Source organism: Xenopus laevis, chromosome 7S (genome assembly GCF_017654675.1).
Source record: "Xenopus laevis strain J_2021 chromosome 7S, Xenopus_laevis_v10.1, whole genome shotgun sequence".
Lineage (NCBI taxonomy): Eukaryota > Metazoa > Chordata > Amphibia > Anura > Pipidae > Xenopus > Xenopus laevis.
In genome coordinates, this window is record NC_054384.1 from 110,408,206 (window position 1) to 110,426,904 (window position 18,699).

An 18,699-nucleotide genomic window follows, 5' to 3' on the forward strand; every position below is an offset into this window, starting at 1 on the left:
ATGACAATAGTGTATACATTTTCACGGCTGATGCGCGCTGGCTGCTGCAATACAAGCACCTGGTGTGTGTAATATGCGACATTAGACCCCCCTAACAGTACAGAGACCCCAGAAAACCATATATTTTCAGAAAGTACACATTTTGACGAATCCAATATGGGTAAATATGTGTTCCTACTGCAAACTGTCAAACTGCAAAGCAATGCTGAACGTAACGGTTTTTATCAAATTTCTGAACATCGTCACAAAGCTTGAATTTTACCCCATTATATGCCCCACATTTCGTAACTTATCAGCATAAAACATCCTAAATATGAGCGCATGGGGTCTACTGAACACTTTGATGCCCAATATGCATAGATATACCAAACTATGTGGCGCACAGAGACCCCCAAATGACAATATGTATAGACATTTTCACGGCTGACGCGCTGGCTGCTGCAATATAACCACCCAGTGTGTGTATTATGCGACATTAGACCACCTAACAGCACAGAGACCCCAGAAAACCATATATTTTCAGAAAGTACACATTTTGACGAATCCAATATGGGTAAATAAGTGTTTCTACTGCAAACTGCCAAACTGCAAAGCAATGCTGAACATAACGGTTTTTATCAAATTTCTGAAAATCGTCACAAAGCTTGAATTCTACCCCATTATATGCCCCACATTTCGTAGCTTATCAGCATAAAACATCCTAAATATGAGCGCCAGGGGTCTACTGAACACTTTGATGCCCAATATGCATAGATATACCAAACTATGTTGCGCACAGAGACCCCCAAATGACAATATGTATAGACATTTTCACAGCTGACGCGCTGGCTGCTGCAATATAAGCACCTGGTGTGTGTATTATGCGACATTAGACCCCCCTAACAGTACAGAGACCCCAGAAAACCATATATTTTCAGAAAGTACACATTCTGACGAATCCAAAATGGGTAAATAAGTGTTTCTACAGCAAACTGCCAAACTGCAAAGCAATGCTGAACATAACGGTTTTTATCAAATTTCTGAAAATCGTCACAAAGCTTGAATTTTACCCCATTATGTGCCCCACATTTCGTAACGTATCAGCATAAAACATCCTAAATATGAATGACAGGGGTCTACTGAACACTTTGATGCCCAATATGCATAGATATACCAAACTATGTGGCGCACAGAGACCCCCAAATGGATATATAGTAGATAAAATTTACATAGGCAAAACAAAATAACACAGAACAGTGTGAAATGCAAATAAATCACCAAAAACTAATAAAACCACAAAAATCAATGCTTTTTTTTTCACACTAGTGTAATCGGCCACCAGAATTACCGTTTGAATATTTTAGCTGGGCCAAATCGATTATACGGGCAGAAACAAGTGAACAACACAAATGCAGAGCTGAAAATGCAATAAAATGGCTAAAAATTCAATAAAATGGCTAAAAATGCACCAAAATACCCAAAATTGCAATATAACCACCAAAATAACATACAAAAGCTATTGCACAGTACGGTTAGCGAATACGCTATTCGGAACGGCAATAAAACATTTTTTTTAGCCCAAAAAGAGACGATGCGATAAGAAAAAAAAAAAAAAAGCCACAAAGCCATATATGTACATATGCGTGTGCACAACGGGTAAATTGCATGTTATTTGCGCATGTGCGCGTGTGCAAGTGTACATGGGTGCTGTGAGTGTGTGTGACCCCCCCAATCCCCAAAAATCTATGTGTGAGTGTGTGTAAGTGTGAATGTAAGTGTATATTACTGTAATAAGTGTGTGTTGGTGTGTTTGTGTGTTTTTGTGTGTGTAAATGTTACACTTACCTGGGGTAGATGCTGCAGATCGATCAGAAAGGGTCCCACGCAGCAGATCTCCAGCTCCAACGATCATCAGCCATGTGGGGGCGGAGCTGGGCGGAAGTGCGGCGCAGGCAGCAGCAGGACGCATAGGAAACGCGTCCCTGCTGCTGCTTTGGGGCCCCTGGGCGATCGCGCCCCAGGGGCCACACGATCCCCTGCTCTGCTCGTTGTCTAGGGGCAGGGGATCGTGAAGGAGCGGAGCGAGCGGCTCTAACAGCCGCTCCTCCGCTCGCAAACCCGGAAGTGCTGCAGAACGTAGAATCTACGATCTGTGGCACTTTGGTCCTTTGATCCACAGAACGTAGATTCTACGTTCTGTGGCACTTAAAGGGTTAAAGCAGCAATTACTGTCTTCCCCTATAGATGTATCATTCCACTGGCTGCAGACAATCATACATGATGAACTGATGAGACAGATTGACAGATGGAGAAAGAAAGACGGATGAGCGGACAGACAAATTTGTTTTCATTTTTTAGAATTATTTGCCTTCTGACTCTTTCCAGCTTTCAAATGGGGGTCACTGACCCCTTCTATAAAACAAATGGTCTGTAAGGCTACAAATGTATTGTTATTGCTACTTTTTATTCCTCATCTTTCTATTCAGGCCTCTCCTAATCCAGTCTCTTATTCAAATCAATGCATGGTTGCAAGGGGAATTTGGACCCTAGCAACTAGATGGAGGAAATTACAAACTGGAGAACTGGTGAATAAAAAGCTAAATAAGTCAAAAACCACAAATAATAAAAAAAGAAAACAAATTGCAAATTGTCTTAGAATTTCAATCTCTACATCATACTAAGAGTTAATTTAAAGGTAAACAGTCCCTTTAAGACACATACAGACATTGGGCACACAGTCGGCACCCACACACTGTTCTGTTTCTGATTGGAAATAAAGAGAAGACAATATTAATTATAGATATGATTTATTTTACTGTGTGTAAATGAGAGACACAAGTGGTTTAACATCAGCGCCCCCCACAGTCACAGGAGGGCGCCGCAGAGTTTCAGGTTCTTATATTAAAGCCCAATGTGGGGATGTAATGAAAGCTTTAGGTTTTGACTTTTGGGGGTCAGGTCTCCCTTATTACTGGGTCACCCCCACCCCTAAAATATGAGTAGGCAGGTGTTTTAGTGATCGGGATCCTATTGTTATTGGGGGGATTGTAGGGACACAGTGTGATGCCAAGAAACAGATCTGACCCACCTGTTATCATCAGAGACATAAAGGGGAGAATTCTTTAAAGATCTGTAAATTTAGGCCAAAATCTGTACAATATGGATCCAGGCAAAATGTGCTTTTAGACAGTGGTTTAGATGCACCCAGTATTGCACAGGAGAAGCACCGCCCAGAGACAGGAGAAGCTCCACCCAGACCCATGAGAAGCTCCACCTAGACCCATGAGAAGCTCCATTAAGACCCAGGAGAAGCACTGCCCAGACCCAGGAGAAGCTCCATTAAGACCCAGGAGAAGCACTGCCCAGACCCAGGAGAAGCTCCACCCAGACCCATGAGAAGCACCGCCCAGACCCAGGAGAAGCTCCACCCAGACCCAGGAGAAGCTCCACCCAGACTCAGGAGACGCTCCAGTCCACCCAGACCCAGGAGAAGCTCCACCCAGACCCAGGAGAAGCTCCAATCAGACCCATGAGAAGCTCCACCCAGACCCAGGAGAAGCTCCACCCAGACTCAGGAGAAGCTCCATAAGACCCAGGAGAAGCTCCACCCAGACTCAGGAGAAGCTCCAGTCCACCCAGACTCAGGAGAAGCTCCAGTCCAACCAGACCCAGGAGAAGCTCCACCCAGACCCAGGAGAAGCACCGCCCCAGACCCAGGAGAAGCTCCACCCAGACTCAGGAGAAGCTCCATTAAGAGGAGAAGCACAGCCCAGACCCAGGAGAAGCTCCATTAAGACCCAGGAGAAGCCGCCCAGACTAAGAAGAAGCTCCACCCAGACCCATGAGAAGCAACACCCACACTCAGGTGAAGTTCCACCAAGATCTATGAGAAGTACCGCCCAGACTCAAGAGAAGCTCCAACCAAATCCAAGAGAATCTCCACCCAGACCAAGGAAAAGCACTGGCCAGAACCAGGAGAAGCCTCATTCAGACTCAGGAGAAGCAGCACTAAGAGTAGGATGTAAGAATAGAACTTATCTGGGATTAGCACAAGGGGGGGGGGTGATAATAAACTGAATGACCATGGGAAGAAAAGTACTCAATGTGGAGCAGTCCTCCAAATAAAATTGCTGAGAGGTTGGCAGTTTTTGCACGTCTAATATTATCAGTGTATTACAGGAGCACCCTCTGCTGTTCAGTTGGGCATGGCCTGCACAGAATAACAAAAGATAAAGTTATTGATGGGGGAAGCATCTCCTGAGCCTCCTCTGCTCGGTCCTATTATATCAGAAGACGGAGCTAAGAATAGACACTTCCTGCTTCAGCACTTAAAGTTCACCAGCAGAGCGCGCTCCTGTTATACATTCATATTAACTGAGAAAAAAAATGAATAGAATGGGCGGTGCTTTGTTTAGACATTAGATACAAGATGGTTGAACACAGCAGAGTTTTTAGCCAATAACAAACAAAAGCTCCAAGTTCTACATGTACAGGATCCACTAAACCTGTGATCCCCAACCAGTAGCTCGTGAGTAACATGTTGCTCTCCAACTCCTTGGATGTTGCTCACAGTGGCCTCAAAGCAGACTATTATTTTTGAATTCCAGACTTGGAGGCAAGTTTTAGTTGTATAAAAACCAGGTGCACTGCCAAACAGAGCCTCAATGTAGGTTGACAATCCACATAGGAGCTACTAAATGGCCAATCACAGCCCTTATTTGGCACCCCAAGAACATTTTTTATGCTTGTGTTGCTCCCCAACTCTTTTTACATCGGAATGTTGCTCACGGGTTCAAAAGGTTGGGGATCCCTGCACTAAACAGTCATTTGGTGAAACTGGCAATTTACATTGGTTGGTTTCACTTGGTCATTTAATATGGAAGGATATGATATTGCATAGGGGGAGGCACCCTAGTAACCGAACGGCACTTTAACTCCAACCAGTAACACAAAATGTTACTTAAAGTCCAATTCAATGTAAACTTTCCCTTTAAAGGCTGATCATGTTTTATTCGCTGGGGTTTTCCAACCAGCATTGCCCCTCCCACCATGCCAGTTACCTCCCAGTGCAGATAATCACTATAACACTGGGACATATAGACATAGTCTTCCCAATCAGCCCACCCTGAGGTTGGGGAGTCTCACCCCTCTCACCCGAGGCCTCATGAGATCAGGTTCTCATTACAACAACCAAGAACCTCCTCCAGGGTAAGTGAATGCAGAGTAAACCTAAGACTTTACTCATATGTGGAGTTCTGACTTCCTGGGCTGCTCTCTTTCCCTTGGTCATACCGGAACCTCCCCCAGATGTTTGACCTGATCATCCCAATACTAGACACAATACAGATATCAGAATTGCTGTGCTTCTTGTTCCTGGGCTGCTCTCTTTCCCTTGGTCATACAGGAACCTCCCCCAGAAGTTTGACCTGATCATCCCAATACTTGACACGATAGAGAACTCAGACTTTCTGTGCTTCTTGTTCCTGGGCTGCTCTCTTTCCCTTGGTCAGACTAGAACCTCCCCCAGATGATTGACCTGATCATCCCAATACTAGACACGGTACAGATCTCAGAATTTCTGTGCTTCTTGTTCCTGGGCTACTCTCTTTCCCTTGGTCATACTGGAACTTCCCCCAGATGATTGACCCGATCATCCCAATATTAGACAAGGTAGAGAACTCAGAATTCCTGTGCTTCTTGTTCCTGGGCTGCCCTCTTTCCCTTGGTCATACCGGAACCTCCCCCAGACGATTGACCTGATCATCCCAATACTAGACAAGATAGGGAATTCAGACATTCTGTGCTTCTTGTTCCTGGGCTGCTCTCTTTCCCTTGGTCATACTGGAACCTCCCCCAGACAATTGACCTGATCATCTCAATACTAGACAAGGTAGAGAACTCAAACTTTCTGTGCTTCTTGTTCCTGGGCTGCTCTCTTTCCAACGTTCAGACAGGAACACCGTCTCTGTATCTCCTGTTACTTGGCTGCTCTCTTTCCCATAGTCAGGGAGACCTTGGCTCTGATTGATAACGCTTCCCTTTGCATTGATCACTGTAGGCTGAACCAAGGGCTCCCTCTAGTGTCCAAAGCTCTATCTCCTCATTTCCACTGATCAGACAGATCAATGCAATGAAAAATGCCCTGAATTGGCTTCTCATTGACGTCCAGGCTCCGCCTCCTGTCTGCTAATGGGATAGAGAACAGCCCAGAAGAACTGAAAGGTCTGGGGAGAAAATTGGAAGATTAAATGAATTTTCTAGTGGCCATTCCCAGTGGTCTCAGCATGACGCTAGGTCTGGAGCATTTGCACAGTTTGTATGAGGGGCCACTATTTGGGCAGGTTCCTTACAAGCTCCTGTGGGGATGAAGGTGCCACAGACACAACACGTAAGTGGTATGAGTAACAGGACAGTCACACTTTATACAGCAATGGCTGCGTCTAGTAAACAGGAGAGCTACGGGCAGGCAGCCATATTGCATTGTCCACCAATGGCGCTTAAAAGAGAAAAGCTGTCGCCATGGCAACGCTGATAAATATCCAATTCCGCCACCTCTGCTTTGCAATCAGGATTTGCGGGGGCTCCTTATTCACCCCCCAGGGGTAACACAAGCGGATTTTCTGAAGATTGAAGTTGGGTTCCTGGTGCTGTTCTGGCAGCGAGGGAGGGATCTGTGCCTTTAAGACAATAAGAGTTGTGATACTTGTCCATGGAGCTATCACTCTTCACTTTCCCCTTCCCGCTCCGACTGGGCTGGTAAATCGTCTTCCCGCGCCGGAGGCCGATGCTGATGGTGCCCCAGGCTTTCTGCTGGCGAGTCTTCTGCCGTGTTCAGATACACATTAAACATGGCCCCCTCCTTCCCACACGCCTGACAACTGCACTGCAAGATCTTCTCCACCAATTTGTCCACCCGCGGGAAATCCTCATTGTCCGGACACTCCAGGGTCACCTGCCGCATGAAGGGATAGATATCAGCAAGAGATTCTAGTCCCACCCACTGCTTGAGTCACAGACTTCTTGCTCCTCCCCTCAAGTTGCTATCAGAGACTTCTAGCCCCAATCACAGACTTTTTGCCCCTCCTCCTTAAAGGATAATTAAACCTTTTAAATAAGTGAATGTAAAATGGATGAGGGGGCTATTCTAAGCACTTTTATAATTTACATTCATTATTTTTTTTTTTCTATTCCAAGATATTAAGGGACACATGTACTGTTAATATGAATGAATTGTGTTACAACAGCGCCACCTGCTGGTCAGTTTCCCACCAGTCTGACCAGCAAGTAGTCAAGGAAGTTGTCAGGAGAAAGAAAGAGGCTGATGTTCTTCTGCTTAGGAATAAAATTAGAAACCTTTCTCACATCTTTCCTAAGCAGAAGAACATCAGCCTCTTTCTTTCTCCTGACAACTTCCTTGACTACTTGCTGGTCAGACTGGTGGGAAACTGACCAGCAGGTGGCGCTGTTGTAACAAAATTCATTCATATTAACAGTACATGTATCCCTTAATATCTTGGAATAGAAAAAAAATAAATAATGAATGTAAATAATAAAAGTGCTTAGAATAGCCCCCTCATCCATTTTACATTGACTTATTTAAAAGGTTTACTTATCCTTTAAGATTTCATTAGTATTCTAGCCCCACCTACTATTCGAGTCAGAGACTTCTTGCCCCTCCTCCATAAGATTTCATTAGTATTCTAGCCCCACCTACTACTTGTGTCACAGACTTCTTGCCCCTCCCCCTTAAGATGCCATTATAATTCTAGCCCCACCTACTACTTGAGTCACAGACTTCTTGCCCCTCCTCCTTAAGATGCCATTATAATTCTAGCCCCACCTACTACTTGAGTCACAGACTTCTTGCCCCCCTCCCTTTAGCTGCCATGAAAGTGTTCTAGTCCTGCCCACTGGGTCACATGCTACAAGCTGGTGGCTTTGTACAGCAGTAACAAGTACAGGTACCAGTCAGGTACTTACCACATCCCAAACGGAATCAATGGGCATGCAGGAGTCACAATGGATCAACGACTCTGTAGACTGAGGAAATGTATTGGGGACACTGTAACTGAAACACTGACCCAGGCAGGCTCTGAAAGGAAACAGTGAGTGTCAACTGCAGTACTTACCTTCCCCTGCAGGGGACACAGCCAATGAATGGCAATAATGTGAGAAATGCATCACTACCACCCCCTACTGACTGAATAGAGGAGCCACATACTAGTTAAATACTGTAGTCAGCTCTTCCCACACCATGAGCTTCAGATCAATAAGAAAGATACTAAATATATCCTTATAATTCACAGCTGGGGGTACATTATCCCTTATAATACATGAGTGATACTCAGAGTTCTCTGTATAACTCAGCCTGCAGCCTTGTGCCTTTATATGGTCACAGAACAACCCCTCAGTGATTTCTAATATCCTTATCATTTACAGTAGGGGGTACATTATCCCTTATAATACATGGGTGATACTCAGAGTTCCCTGTATAACTCAGCCTGCAGCCTTGTGCCTTTATATGGTCACAGAACAACCCCTCAGTGACTTCTAATATCCTTATCATTTACAGTAGGGGGTACATTATCCCTTATAATACATGAGTGATACTCAGAGTTCCCTGTATAACTCAGCCTGCAGCCTTGTGCCTTTATATGGTCACAGATCAACCCCTCAGTGACTTCTAATATCCTTATCATTTACAGTAGGGGGTACATTATCCCTTATAATACATGAGTGATACTCAGAGTTCCCTGTATAACTCAGCCTGCAGCCTTGTGCCCATATATGGTTATAAGTTCCTAATAACATGGAGGTCTCACCTGTTCTGGATGGATTTGGACTCGCAGCCGCTGTGCCCCACAATCTGAGTGATGTTTTTGGCTTCACACCAGGCATTTTTATCTGGGAACAGCGCCAATCGGTTGATGGGTGGGGGGGGTGCAAAAATTGCCAGTGGGAGAAGGAAGCCAATCAGAAACCAGATCATCATCTTCACCTAAAACAGGGAGTTGATTTATAAGGTAAAAATAATGTGTGAAATAGTGGCCCAACTCCCAGATACCCTGATAACTCTGAATAAATCTGTAACCGGCACTCAAATAAAGGCAATCTGATGACTCTGTTACAGTAAAGCAAGGATGAAACTGCTGGTGCACCGAGACTGGTGCCTTCAAACCTTAAGTGTCCGACCCCCAGGGAGCTGCAGTTCCACCATCAGGTGCAATTACAAGATAAATCCAGCAGAGGTCACTGACGCTCACTCTACTGAGTCTCTAGTTCTGAGATCATTGACTTTGACCCATTAGGACCAGGCCGGGAGCCCTGTGCTTCTCCAGACGTGGCTACAGGATTATTGGCAATAAAATTAGTAATTAGGCAACAAGAATGAGGCCTTTTTTGTATTTTCTTTTATTACAGTAAAAAAAAAAAACACTTTTTTGGGTGGACTTCCCCTTCAAAAGAGAACAGAGCGCAACAGGGTGAGAATAATGAGTTTAGTGATAAATGTGATCAGCCTGGGACTGAATGGGGGGTACGGGGAGAACAAGGGGTCCTGCAAAGCAAATAATGTTGCTTCTTAAAGGGTAACTAACACCAAAAGATTATTAAAGGGATCCTGTCATCAGAAAACATGTTTTTTTTTAAAACACATCAGTTAATAGTGCTACTCCAGCAGAATTCTGCACTGAAATCCATTTCTCAAAAGAGCAAACAGATTTTTTTATATTCAATTTTGAAATCTGACATGGGGCTAGACATATTGTCAGTTTCCCAGCTGCCCCAAGTCATGTGACTTGTGCCTGCACTTTAGGAGAGAAATGCTTTCTGGCAGGCTGCTGTTTTTCCTTCTCAATGTAACTGAATGTGTCTCAGTGGGACCTGGATTTTACTATTGAGTGTTGTTCTTAGATCTACCAGGCAACTGTTATCTTGTGTTAGGGAGCTGCTATCTGGTTACCTTCCCATTGTTCTGTTGTTTGGCGGCTGGGGGGGAAAGGGAGGGGGTGATATCACTCCAACTTGCAGTACAGCAGTAAAGAGTGACTGAAGTTTATCAGAGCACAAGTCACATGACCAGGGGCAGCTGGGAAATTGACAATATGTCTAGCCCCATGTCAGATTTCAAAATTGAATATAAAAAAATCTGTTTGCTCTTTTGAGAAATGGATTTCAGTGCAGAATTCTACTGGAGTAGCACTATTAACTGATGTGTTTTGAAATAAATGTTTTTCTCATGACAGTATCCCTTTAATCTGTGCCGCCAAACTGATTGTTCCTGTCCATTAATTACAATTTTAATTGTGTCATTGCTTATTGGCTCACAGGGAGGGGGGCACGCCTGGAACTATAGCAGGGTGACACCCCAATGTTTCTATATATCTGTAACCTTGTTATGAGCTAAGGGGGCCCAGTCTGAAGGTCAGTTAGGGGGAGATTTGGGGTGAGTGCTTATTTGTACCCTGGGTACCCCTGGAACTATAGCAGGGTGACACCCCAATGTTTCTATATATCTGTAACCTTGTTATGAGCTAAGGGGGCCCAGTCTGAAGGTCAGTTAGGGGGAGATTTGGGGTGAGTGTTTATTTGTACCCTGGGTACCCCTGGAACTATAGCAGGGTGACACCCCAATGTTTCTATATATCTGTAACCTTGTTATGAGCTAAGGGGGCCCAGTCTGAAGGTCAGTTAGGGGGAGATTTGGGGTGAGTGCTTATTTGTACCCTGGGTACCCCTGGAACTATAGCAGGGTGACACCCCAATGTTTCTATATATCTGTAACCTTGTTATGAGCTAAGGGGGCCCAGTCTGAAGGTCAGTTAGGGGGAGATTTGGGGTGAGTGCTTATATTTAGTAGGACCAGCAGCTCATCAGAGTGAATATAAGGACAGGAGGGAGTTGCAGGGAGTGGAATCGGAGATAACAGGACATAAATGGGGGGAGTCCGAGACCTTGGCCTGTCGGCTGGGTGCTGGGAGTTGCAGTGAAACATCACCTGTAGTTGAATGAGCTGCTGGAATGTGAGTTTAGACATATTGGGGTCACTGTGCCCCCTTTGCATTTGAGGTCCAACCCCCGGACAGTGGGGACATGAGACTTAACTATTCCACATCTTCCATCTCATCCCCCTCCTGCCCCCCCCCCCAGTTGCACCGAGAGAAGAATTTCCCTCACCCGCGGGGATGGAATTCATTTTGGCTTCACATGAAGGAACTCGCTATCTGCTCATCTACACGGAACTCCCAGCACCTTCCCCTCTGTCTGCTGAGCAATAGTGTATTAATATTGTAATGGGCACGGGTTAGTTTTCCTTTAATCCCCCTTAGTACAGTATGAGGGTATAATTTATTGTGTGCCCAGAACATTCCTTCTCTGTATATTTGTATTTATACATATGGGAGGAGGAGGTGCCATATTGATTCCCTTAGACAGTACAGTATGAGGGTATAGCTTATTGTGTGCCCAGAACATTCCTTCTCTGTATATTTGTATTTATACATATGGGAGGAGGGAGGTGCCATATTGATTCCCTTAGACAGTACAGTATGAGGGTATAGCTTATTGTGTGCCCAGAACATTCCTTCTCTGTATATTTGTATTTATACATATGGGAGGAGGAGGTGCCATATTGATTCCCTTAGACAGTACAGTATGAGGGTATAGCTTATTGTGTGCCCAGAACATTCCTTCTCTGTATATTTGTATTTATACATATGAGAGGAGGTGCCATATTGATTCCCTTAGACAGTGAAAGACGGAAAAAAAATTTGGCCTTGTGGATCTCGTTGACATTTTTTGACCATGCCTGTTTTTGTGGCCACACCCCCTAATTACCACGTTAATTTTAGAAAATTTGGCAGGTTATAAAAGTTTGAGCACATTTCTGTGATTTTTATGTGTTATGACAGTTTTGTTAATGAATGTGAATTGACCTTTAAGCTGCAAGTCACAGTTTCCCCAAGAGACCTGCTTCTTAAATTGTTTCTTTGCTCATCTTAAATTGTTACAAAATTATCCAAGTGCCCCTGCCACTATTCTGGGCTCTCTGCCAAAAGCCAATTAAGTTTCAGAATTGTTTCAGAAATTGTATCTTTTTCTGGCTGTTCAGTGCAGGAGAACAAAGAGAAAGTCGGGACATTTCAGTATAAATCCGGGACTGCAGGTTGAGCTGTCAGAAACGGGACTGTCCAGCGAAAAACGGGACAGTTGGGAGGTAGGTATGTGTCACCTCTTTATGAACTGGGGGGCTGCGGCCTATGGGGGGTTAGATGCAAGGCACTCAGGGAGTGGACAAATTAACTCATTGAGTACCGGGAATACCCCTTACCTTCGCCTCTGTCTGGGCAGGCTCCATCTGTGGTTCCTCATTGTGTAGATTCCCTTCACCCCATTCTTTAGATAAGGTTGGGGTCCACATACCTGTTATTTTGACTCAGATAACCCAGTAAATGCCAAGTTTATAACACTGGCACCCGAGGACATGTTTAACAACCAGGTGCCAAGTATTAACCCAGATGCCACCAGCAGAGGGAGACTTTAAAGGGGAACTAAAGCCTAACTAAAGAAGTAGCTAGAAATGTTGTACATGATGTTTTGTGCTTCTGCATCAGCCCAAGGCAACCACAGCCCTTTAGCAGTAAAGATGCCCCAGTAGCTCCCCATCTTCTTTTCTGCTGATTCACTGATTCACATGCTCTGTGCTGCTGTCACTTATTGAGCTTAGGGAGCCACTCACAATATACAGTACACATAGAATAGAAATGTCACAATATAAGGCTGATTAGTAATTAATACACATAATTACTACATGGCAGCACAGAAACCAGTGCAATTAGCATCAGAATTGAATAATCAGCAAACCTGTAGCATCAGCTTATATTACAGCCAGGGAAGCTCATTTTCTGCTGCTGGATAATTAGTGACGAGCCCTAAGCTTAGCTTCTCAACAGCCAATCAGAGCCCACTGAGCATGTGAGTGTCACAGACACTTTCCAAGATGGTGACCCCCTGTGACAAGTTTGAAGTCCTGGATCATTGCTGCTATTGACAAGCTCAAACTTTAGCCTCGTGCAATAAGTTCACTATAGAAAACAGGACATTTTTAGCCAAATTCATTTTTAGCGTTTAGTTCCCCTTTAAGACAAATAATAGGGGGTGCAGAGTTTTTCTATACAAGATCATTCAGGTCTGTCCTGTGGCAGCTGGTGAGTGTCCCACCTATAGAGCCCAAAGTGTGGGGGCAGGAGGAATGGTCAGGTCAAGGGCCCCCAAGTTAGTGGACACATTATATAGATTACAATAATAATTATATCTAATAATATTAATATCTTATAATATAAGAGCCCCTATGGGTTAACTTTCTCTTTAATCAGCTCTAATTGGCACCAAGACAGTTAATTATGTAACAAGAATACTGCCCTGCCCCCTCTGCTTCAGTCTTCTGCCCCCCCAATAACCACAGGTGTCTGATAATTACACTGGAATGTACGAACACTTAACCCTTCCCAGTCCCCAGTCCAGGGCTGAACAACTCTGTACAGGAAGTACAGAGAATCAGAGCTCTGTACCTGGGTAAGTACTGGGGGAGATTGGATTCACTTACCCAGGGGGAGGTTCCTGTCTGACCATGGGAAAGAGAACAGCCCAGGAGCAGGAAGTACAGAGAATCAGAGCTCTGTACCTGGGTAAGTACTGGGGGAGATTCACTTACCCAGGGGGAGGTTCCTGTCTGACCATGGGAAAGAGAACAGCCCAGGAGCAGGAAGTACAGAGAATCAGAGCTCTGTACCTGGGTAAGTACTGGGGGAGATTGGATTCACTTACCATGGGGGAGGTTCCTGTCTGACCATGGGAAAGAGAACAGCCTGGGAGTAGGAAGTACAGAGAATCAGAGCTCTGTACCTGGGTAAGTACTGGGGGAGATTGGATTCACTTACCCAGGGGGAGGTTCCTGTCTGACCATGGGAAAGAGAACAGCCCAGGAGCAGGAAGTACAGAGAATCAGAGGTCTGTACCTGGGTAAGTACTGGGGGAGATTGGATTCACTTACCCAGGAGGAGGTTCCTGTCTGACCATGGGAAAGAGAACAGCCCAGGAGCAGGAAGTACAGAGAATCAGAGCTCTGTACCTGGGTAAGTACTGGGGGAGATTGGATTCACTTACCCAGGGGGAGGTTCCTGTCTGACCATGGGAAAGAGAACAGCCCAGGAGCAGGAAGTACAGAGAATCAGAGCTCTGTACCTGGGTAAGTACTGGGGGAGATTGGATTCACTTACCCAGGGGGAGGTTCCTGTCTGACCATGGGAAAGAGAACAGCCCAGGAGCAGGAAGTACAGAGAATCAGAGCTCTGTACCTGGGTAAGTACTGGGGGAGATTGGATTCACTTACCCAGGGGGAGGTTCCTGTCTGACCATGGGAAAGAGAACAGCCCAGGAGCAGGAAGTACAGAGAATCAGAGCTCTGTACCTGGGTAAGTACTGGGGGAGATTGGATTCACTTACCCAGGGGGAGGTTCCTGTCTGACCATGGGAAAGAGAACAGCCCAGGAGCAGGAAGTACAGAGAATCAGAGCTCTGTACCTGGGTAAGTACTGGGGGAGATTGGATTCACTTACCCAGGGGGAGGTTCCTGTCTGACCATGGGAAAGAGAACAGCCCAGGAGCAGGAAGTACAGAGAATCAGAGCTCTGTACCTGGGTAAGTACTGGGGGAGATTGGATTCACTTACCAAGGGGGAGGTTCCTGTCTGACCATGGGAAAGAGAACAGCCCAGGAGCAGGAAGTACAGAGAATCAGAGCTCTGTACCTGGGTAAGTACTGGGGGAGATTGGATTCACTTACCCAGGGGGAGGTTCCTGTCTGACCATGGGAAAGAGAACAGCCCAGGAGCAGGAAGTACAGAGAATCAGAGCTCTGTACCTGGGTAAGTACTGGGGGAGATTGGATTCACTTACCCAGGGGGAGGTTCCTGTCTGACCATGGGAAAGAGAACAGCCCGGGAGTAGGAAGTACAGAGAACCAGAGCTCTGTACCTGGGTAAGTACTGGGGGAGATTGGATTCACTTACCCAGGAGGAGGTTCCTGTCTGACCATGGGAAAGAGAACAGCCCAGGAGCAGGAAGTACAGAGAATCAGAGCTCTGTACCTGGGTAAGTACTGGGGGAGATTGGATTCACTTACCCAGGGGGAGGTTCCTGTCTGACCATGGGAAAGAGAACAGCCCAGGAGCAGGAAGTAGAGAGAATCAGAGCTCTGTACCTGGGTAAGTACTGGGGGAGATCCACTTACCTTGAGGTTCCTAATAAATTCATATTTTTTACTTTAACCATGACATTTTCAGTGTACGGGGCCCAGGGTCCTCTAATATAAAATGGGCTGTACCATAGTCTAATCATGCAGCAGATACAAACTACCCCAACACAGCTGCAAAGATGGTGTATCCTTTATGAGAGTTGTAGTTCTGTGACATTTAAAAATCCAACACATACATTTCCCAAGATCTCAAGCCTGTGTGTGTGTGTGAGCATTACTATTATCATGGAGCAAACCATGAATATCTTCTCGTTTTTCTCTGTTTTCCACCCCCCCCCCTTGGAGAAATGTGTGGCTTGTACATGGGGATGAGTCAAGTAGGAACCGTCTGCATTTGGAGATCAAACAGCAACAAATCGTCACATTCTTTTGTGCATTTGCAGGTCAGGAGCCACATAGCAACCCAATCTGTTTTGGTATAAAAACTGTGTAAGTGCGGCTCCCCCTATACAGTAGCCAAGCCCTTATACACTACTGATACTCTACTTATACTCTACTAACACTCTACTAATACTCTACTGATACTCTACTCTACTGATACACTACTTATACGCTACTGATACACTACTGATACTCTACTGATACACTACTGATACACTACTGATACTCTACTAATACGCTACTGATACGCTACTGATACACTACTGATACACTACTGATACACTACTGATACTCTACTGATACACTACTAATACACTACTGATACACTACTGATACACTACTGATACTCTACTGATACACTACTGATACACTACTGATACTCTACTAATACGCTACTAATACGCTACTGATACACTACTGATACACTACTGATACACTACTGATACTCTACTGATACACTACTAATACACTACTGATACACTACTGATACACTACTGATACTCTACTGATACTCTACTGATACTCTACTAATACTCTACTAATACTCTACTAATACTCTACTGATACACGACTGATACACGACTGATACACGACTGATACACTACTGATACTCTACTGATACACTACTGATACACTACTGATACACTACTAATACACTACTGATACTCTACTGATACTCTCCTGATACGCTACTGATACGCTACTGATACGCTACTGATACACTACTGATACACTACTGATACACTACTGATACTCTACTAATACGCTACTAATACGCTACTGATACACTACTAATACACTACTGATACACTACTGATACTCTACTGATACACTACTGATACACTACTGATACACTACTGATACACTACTGATACTCTACTGATACACTACTGATACACAACTGATACTCTACTGATACGCTACTGATACTCTACTGATACTCTACTAATACATGACTGAAACACCACTGATACACCACTGATACTCTACTGATTCTCTACTGATACTCTACTGATACTCTACTGATACACCACAGATACACCACTGATACTGTACTGATACACTACTAATACCCTACTCATACTGTACTGATACACTACTAATACTCTACTAATACCCTACTCATCATACTGTACTGATACACTACTAATACTCTACTAATACCCTACTGATACTGTACTGATACACTACTAATACTCTACTAATACTCTACTAATACTCTACTAATATACCACGGATAATCTACTGATTCTCTACTGATACTCTACTAATACACCACTGATACTCTACTGATACTCTACAGATACACCACAGATACTCTACTGATACATAGCAGCTAAGGCTGAAAAAAGATACTCAGTGTCAAGTTCAACATTCACAACATTATTAAACTGTAGATTTGTTGTTGATTGGGATAAAGGAGCCCTGGGGGGCAGTGGTGCAGAGATGCTGAGGGGTAAAGAACATGGAGACCCCTAAAAGTGCTGATGGGATGGGGGGAAAGGGTGACCTTCAGTAAGACTCACAGTTAGTAATGGGGGGGCTAATAGTGTTGCTGTAGATTGGCCCCAGGGGTACAGGGAGTAGACAGAGCAGAGGAGGTCGCACTAACCTGGAGGAGAGAGAGGGGTCGGCACTTCAGGTTATGAGCAGAGATCCATGCGAAATCCCAACCACATCCAAAGGGAACCAGGTGCAGGGGTTGGAGACTCTCCCAGGAAATCTCACCAACAACTCGGAGACGTCAGGAAAAGATGGAAAAGCAAAGCGGAGGGTCTGGTTACTGTTCAGGACTGAATCCCCCCCCTCATAATGGGAAATAAGATCCAAATCCTCCCCCTCCGCTGCGTCGGGAGAAAAAGGGAACGGACTGACCCGGGAAATTCTCTTCTCTCTCTGCAGGGACTGAGCCCCGGAGATACTGGGAGGTACTGGGGAAGGGGGGGATTTGGGCTCCTCTTCCTATTGGGATTTCCATCAGCTCTGCGGGGAGGGAATAACTGAGGAATCCAACAACCCCAGTCTTACTGTGTATCACCCCCCTGACTACTTACCTGCCCCCTGTATATATATATATATATATGGAACATGGAGGAGAACTCACCAAACCAAAACACAGCATGCCGGGGTGCAGGGAAAATGTGTACAAAATAACGAAAAAATACTGCACTCAATACACACACATATATATATATATATATATATATATATATATATATATATATATATATATATATATATATATATATACCCACTGACTACTTACCTGCCCTCCCTATATAAACACAGTCATATGAAAAAGTTTGGGAACCCCTCTCAGGCTGCATAATAATTTACTCCGCTTTCAACAAATAAGATAACAGTGGTAAGTCTTTCATTTCCCAGGAACATCTGAGTACTGGGCTGTTTTCTGAACAAAAATTTTTAGTGAAGCAGTATTCAGTTGTATGAAATTAAATCAAATGTGAAAAAACTGGCTGTGCAAAAATTTGAGTACCCTTGTAATTTTGCTAATTAGAATGCATGTAATTGCTCAATACTGATTACTGGCAACACCTAATTGGTCGGATTAGCTCGTTAAGCCTTGAACTTCATAGGCAGATGTGTCCAATCATGAGAAAAGGTATTTAAGGTGACCAATTGCAAGTTGCGCTTCTGTTTGACTCTCCTCTGAAGAGTGACAGCATGGGATCCTCAAAGCAACTCTCTAAAGATCTAAAACAAAGATTGTTCAGTATCAGGGTTTAGGGGAAGGCTACAAAAAGCATCTCAGAGGTTTAAACTGTCAGTTCCAACTGTAAGGAATGGAATGAGGAAATGGAAGGCCACAGGCACAGTTGCTGTAAAACCCAGGTCTGACAGGCCAAGAAAAATCCAGGAGCGACATATGCGGAGGATTGTGAGAATGTTACAGACAAGCCAAAGATCATCTCCAAAGACCTGCAAGAAGATCTTGCTGCAGATGCAGGTGTATCTGTACATCGTTCTACAATTCAGCACAATTTGCACAAAGAACATGTGTATGGC

The 18,699-nt window shown here is 44.6% G+C and overlaps 1 protein-coding gene across 1 annotated transcript; it reads right to left on the reverse strand.

Moving 5' to 3' along the window:
- Positions 1 to 4,754: 4,754 nt before the first annotated feature.
- Positions 4,755 to 17,609, reverse strand: nbl1.S (NBL1, DAN family BMP antagonist S homeolog). Its single transcript, XM_018228338.2, has 4 exons — positions 17,285 to 17,609; positions 8,802 to 8,977; positions 7,960 to 8,071; positions 4,755 to 6,931 (listed from the first exon to the last, which is right to left on the reverse strand). The coding sequence occupies exons 2-4, from the start codon at positions 8,969 to 8,971 to the stop codon at positions 6,698 to 6,700; spliced, it is 516 nt and encodes a 171-aa protein (XP_018083827.1). The 5' UTR covers positions 8,972 to 8,977; positions 17,285 to 17,609; the 3' UTR covers positions 4,755 to 6,697.
- Positions 17,610 to 18,699: the final 1,090 nt, after the last annotated feature.

What these genes read in the sequence shown, in the direction of transcription:
- nbl1.S (XM_018228338.2), bottom strand. Translation starts at nt 8,971, where the DNA reads ATGATGATCTGGTTTCTGATTGGCTTCCTTCTCCCACTGGCAATTTTT. An exon ending in TCCAAATCCATCCAGAACAG is followed by an intron (nt 8,072 to 8,801) that starts GTGAGACCTCCA and finishes GTTTCCTTTCAG; the next exon opens with AGCCTGCCTGGGTCAGTGTT. An exon ending in TTGATTCCGTTTGGGATGTG is followed by an intron (nt 6,932 to 7,959) that starts GTAAGTACCTGA and finishes TTCATGCGGCAG; the next exon opens with GTGACCCTGGAGTGTCCGGA.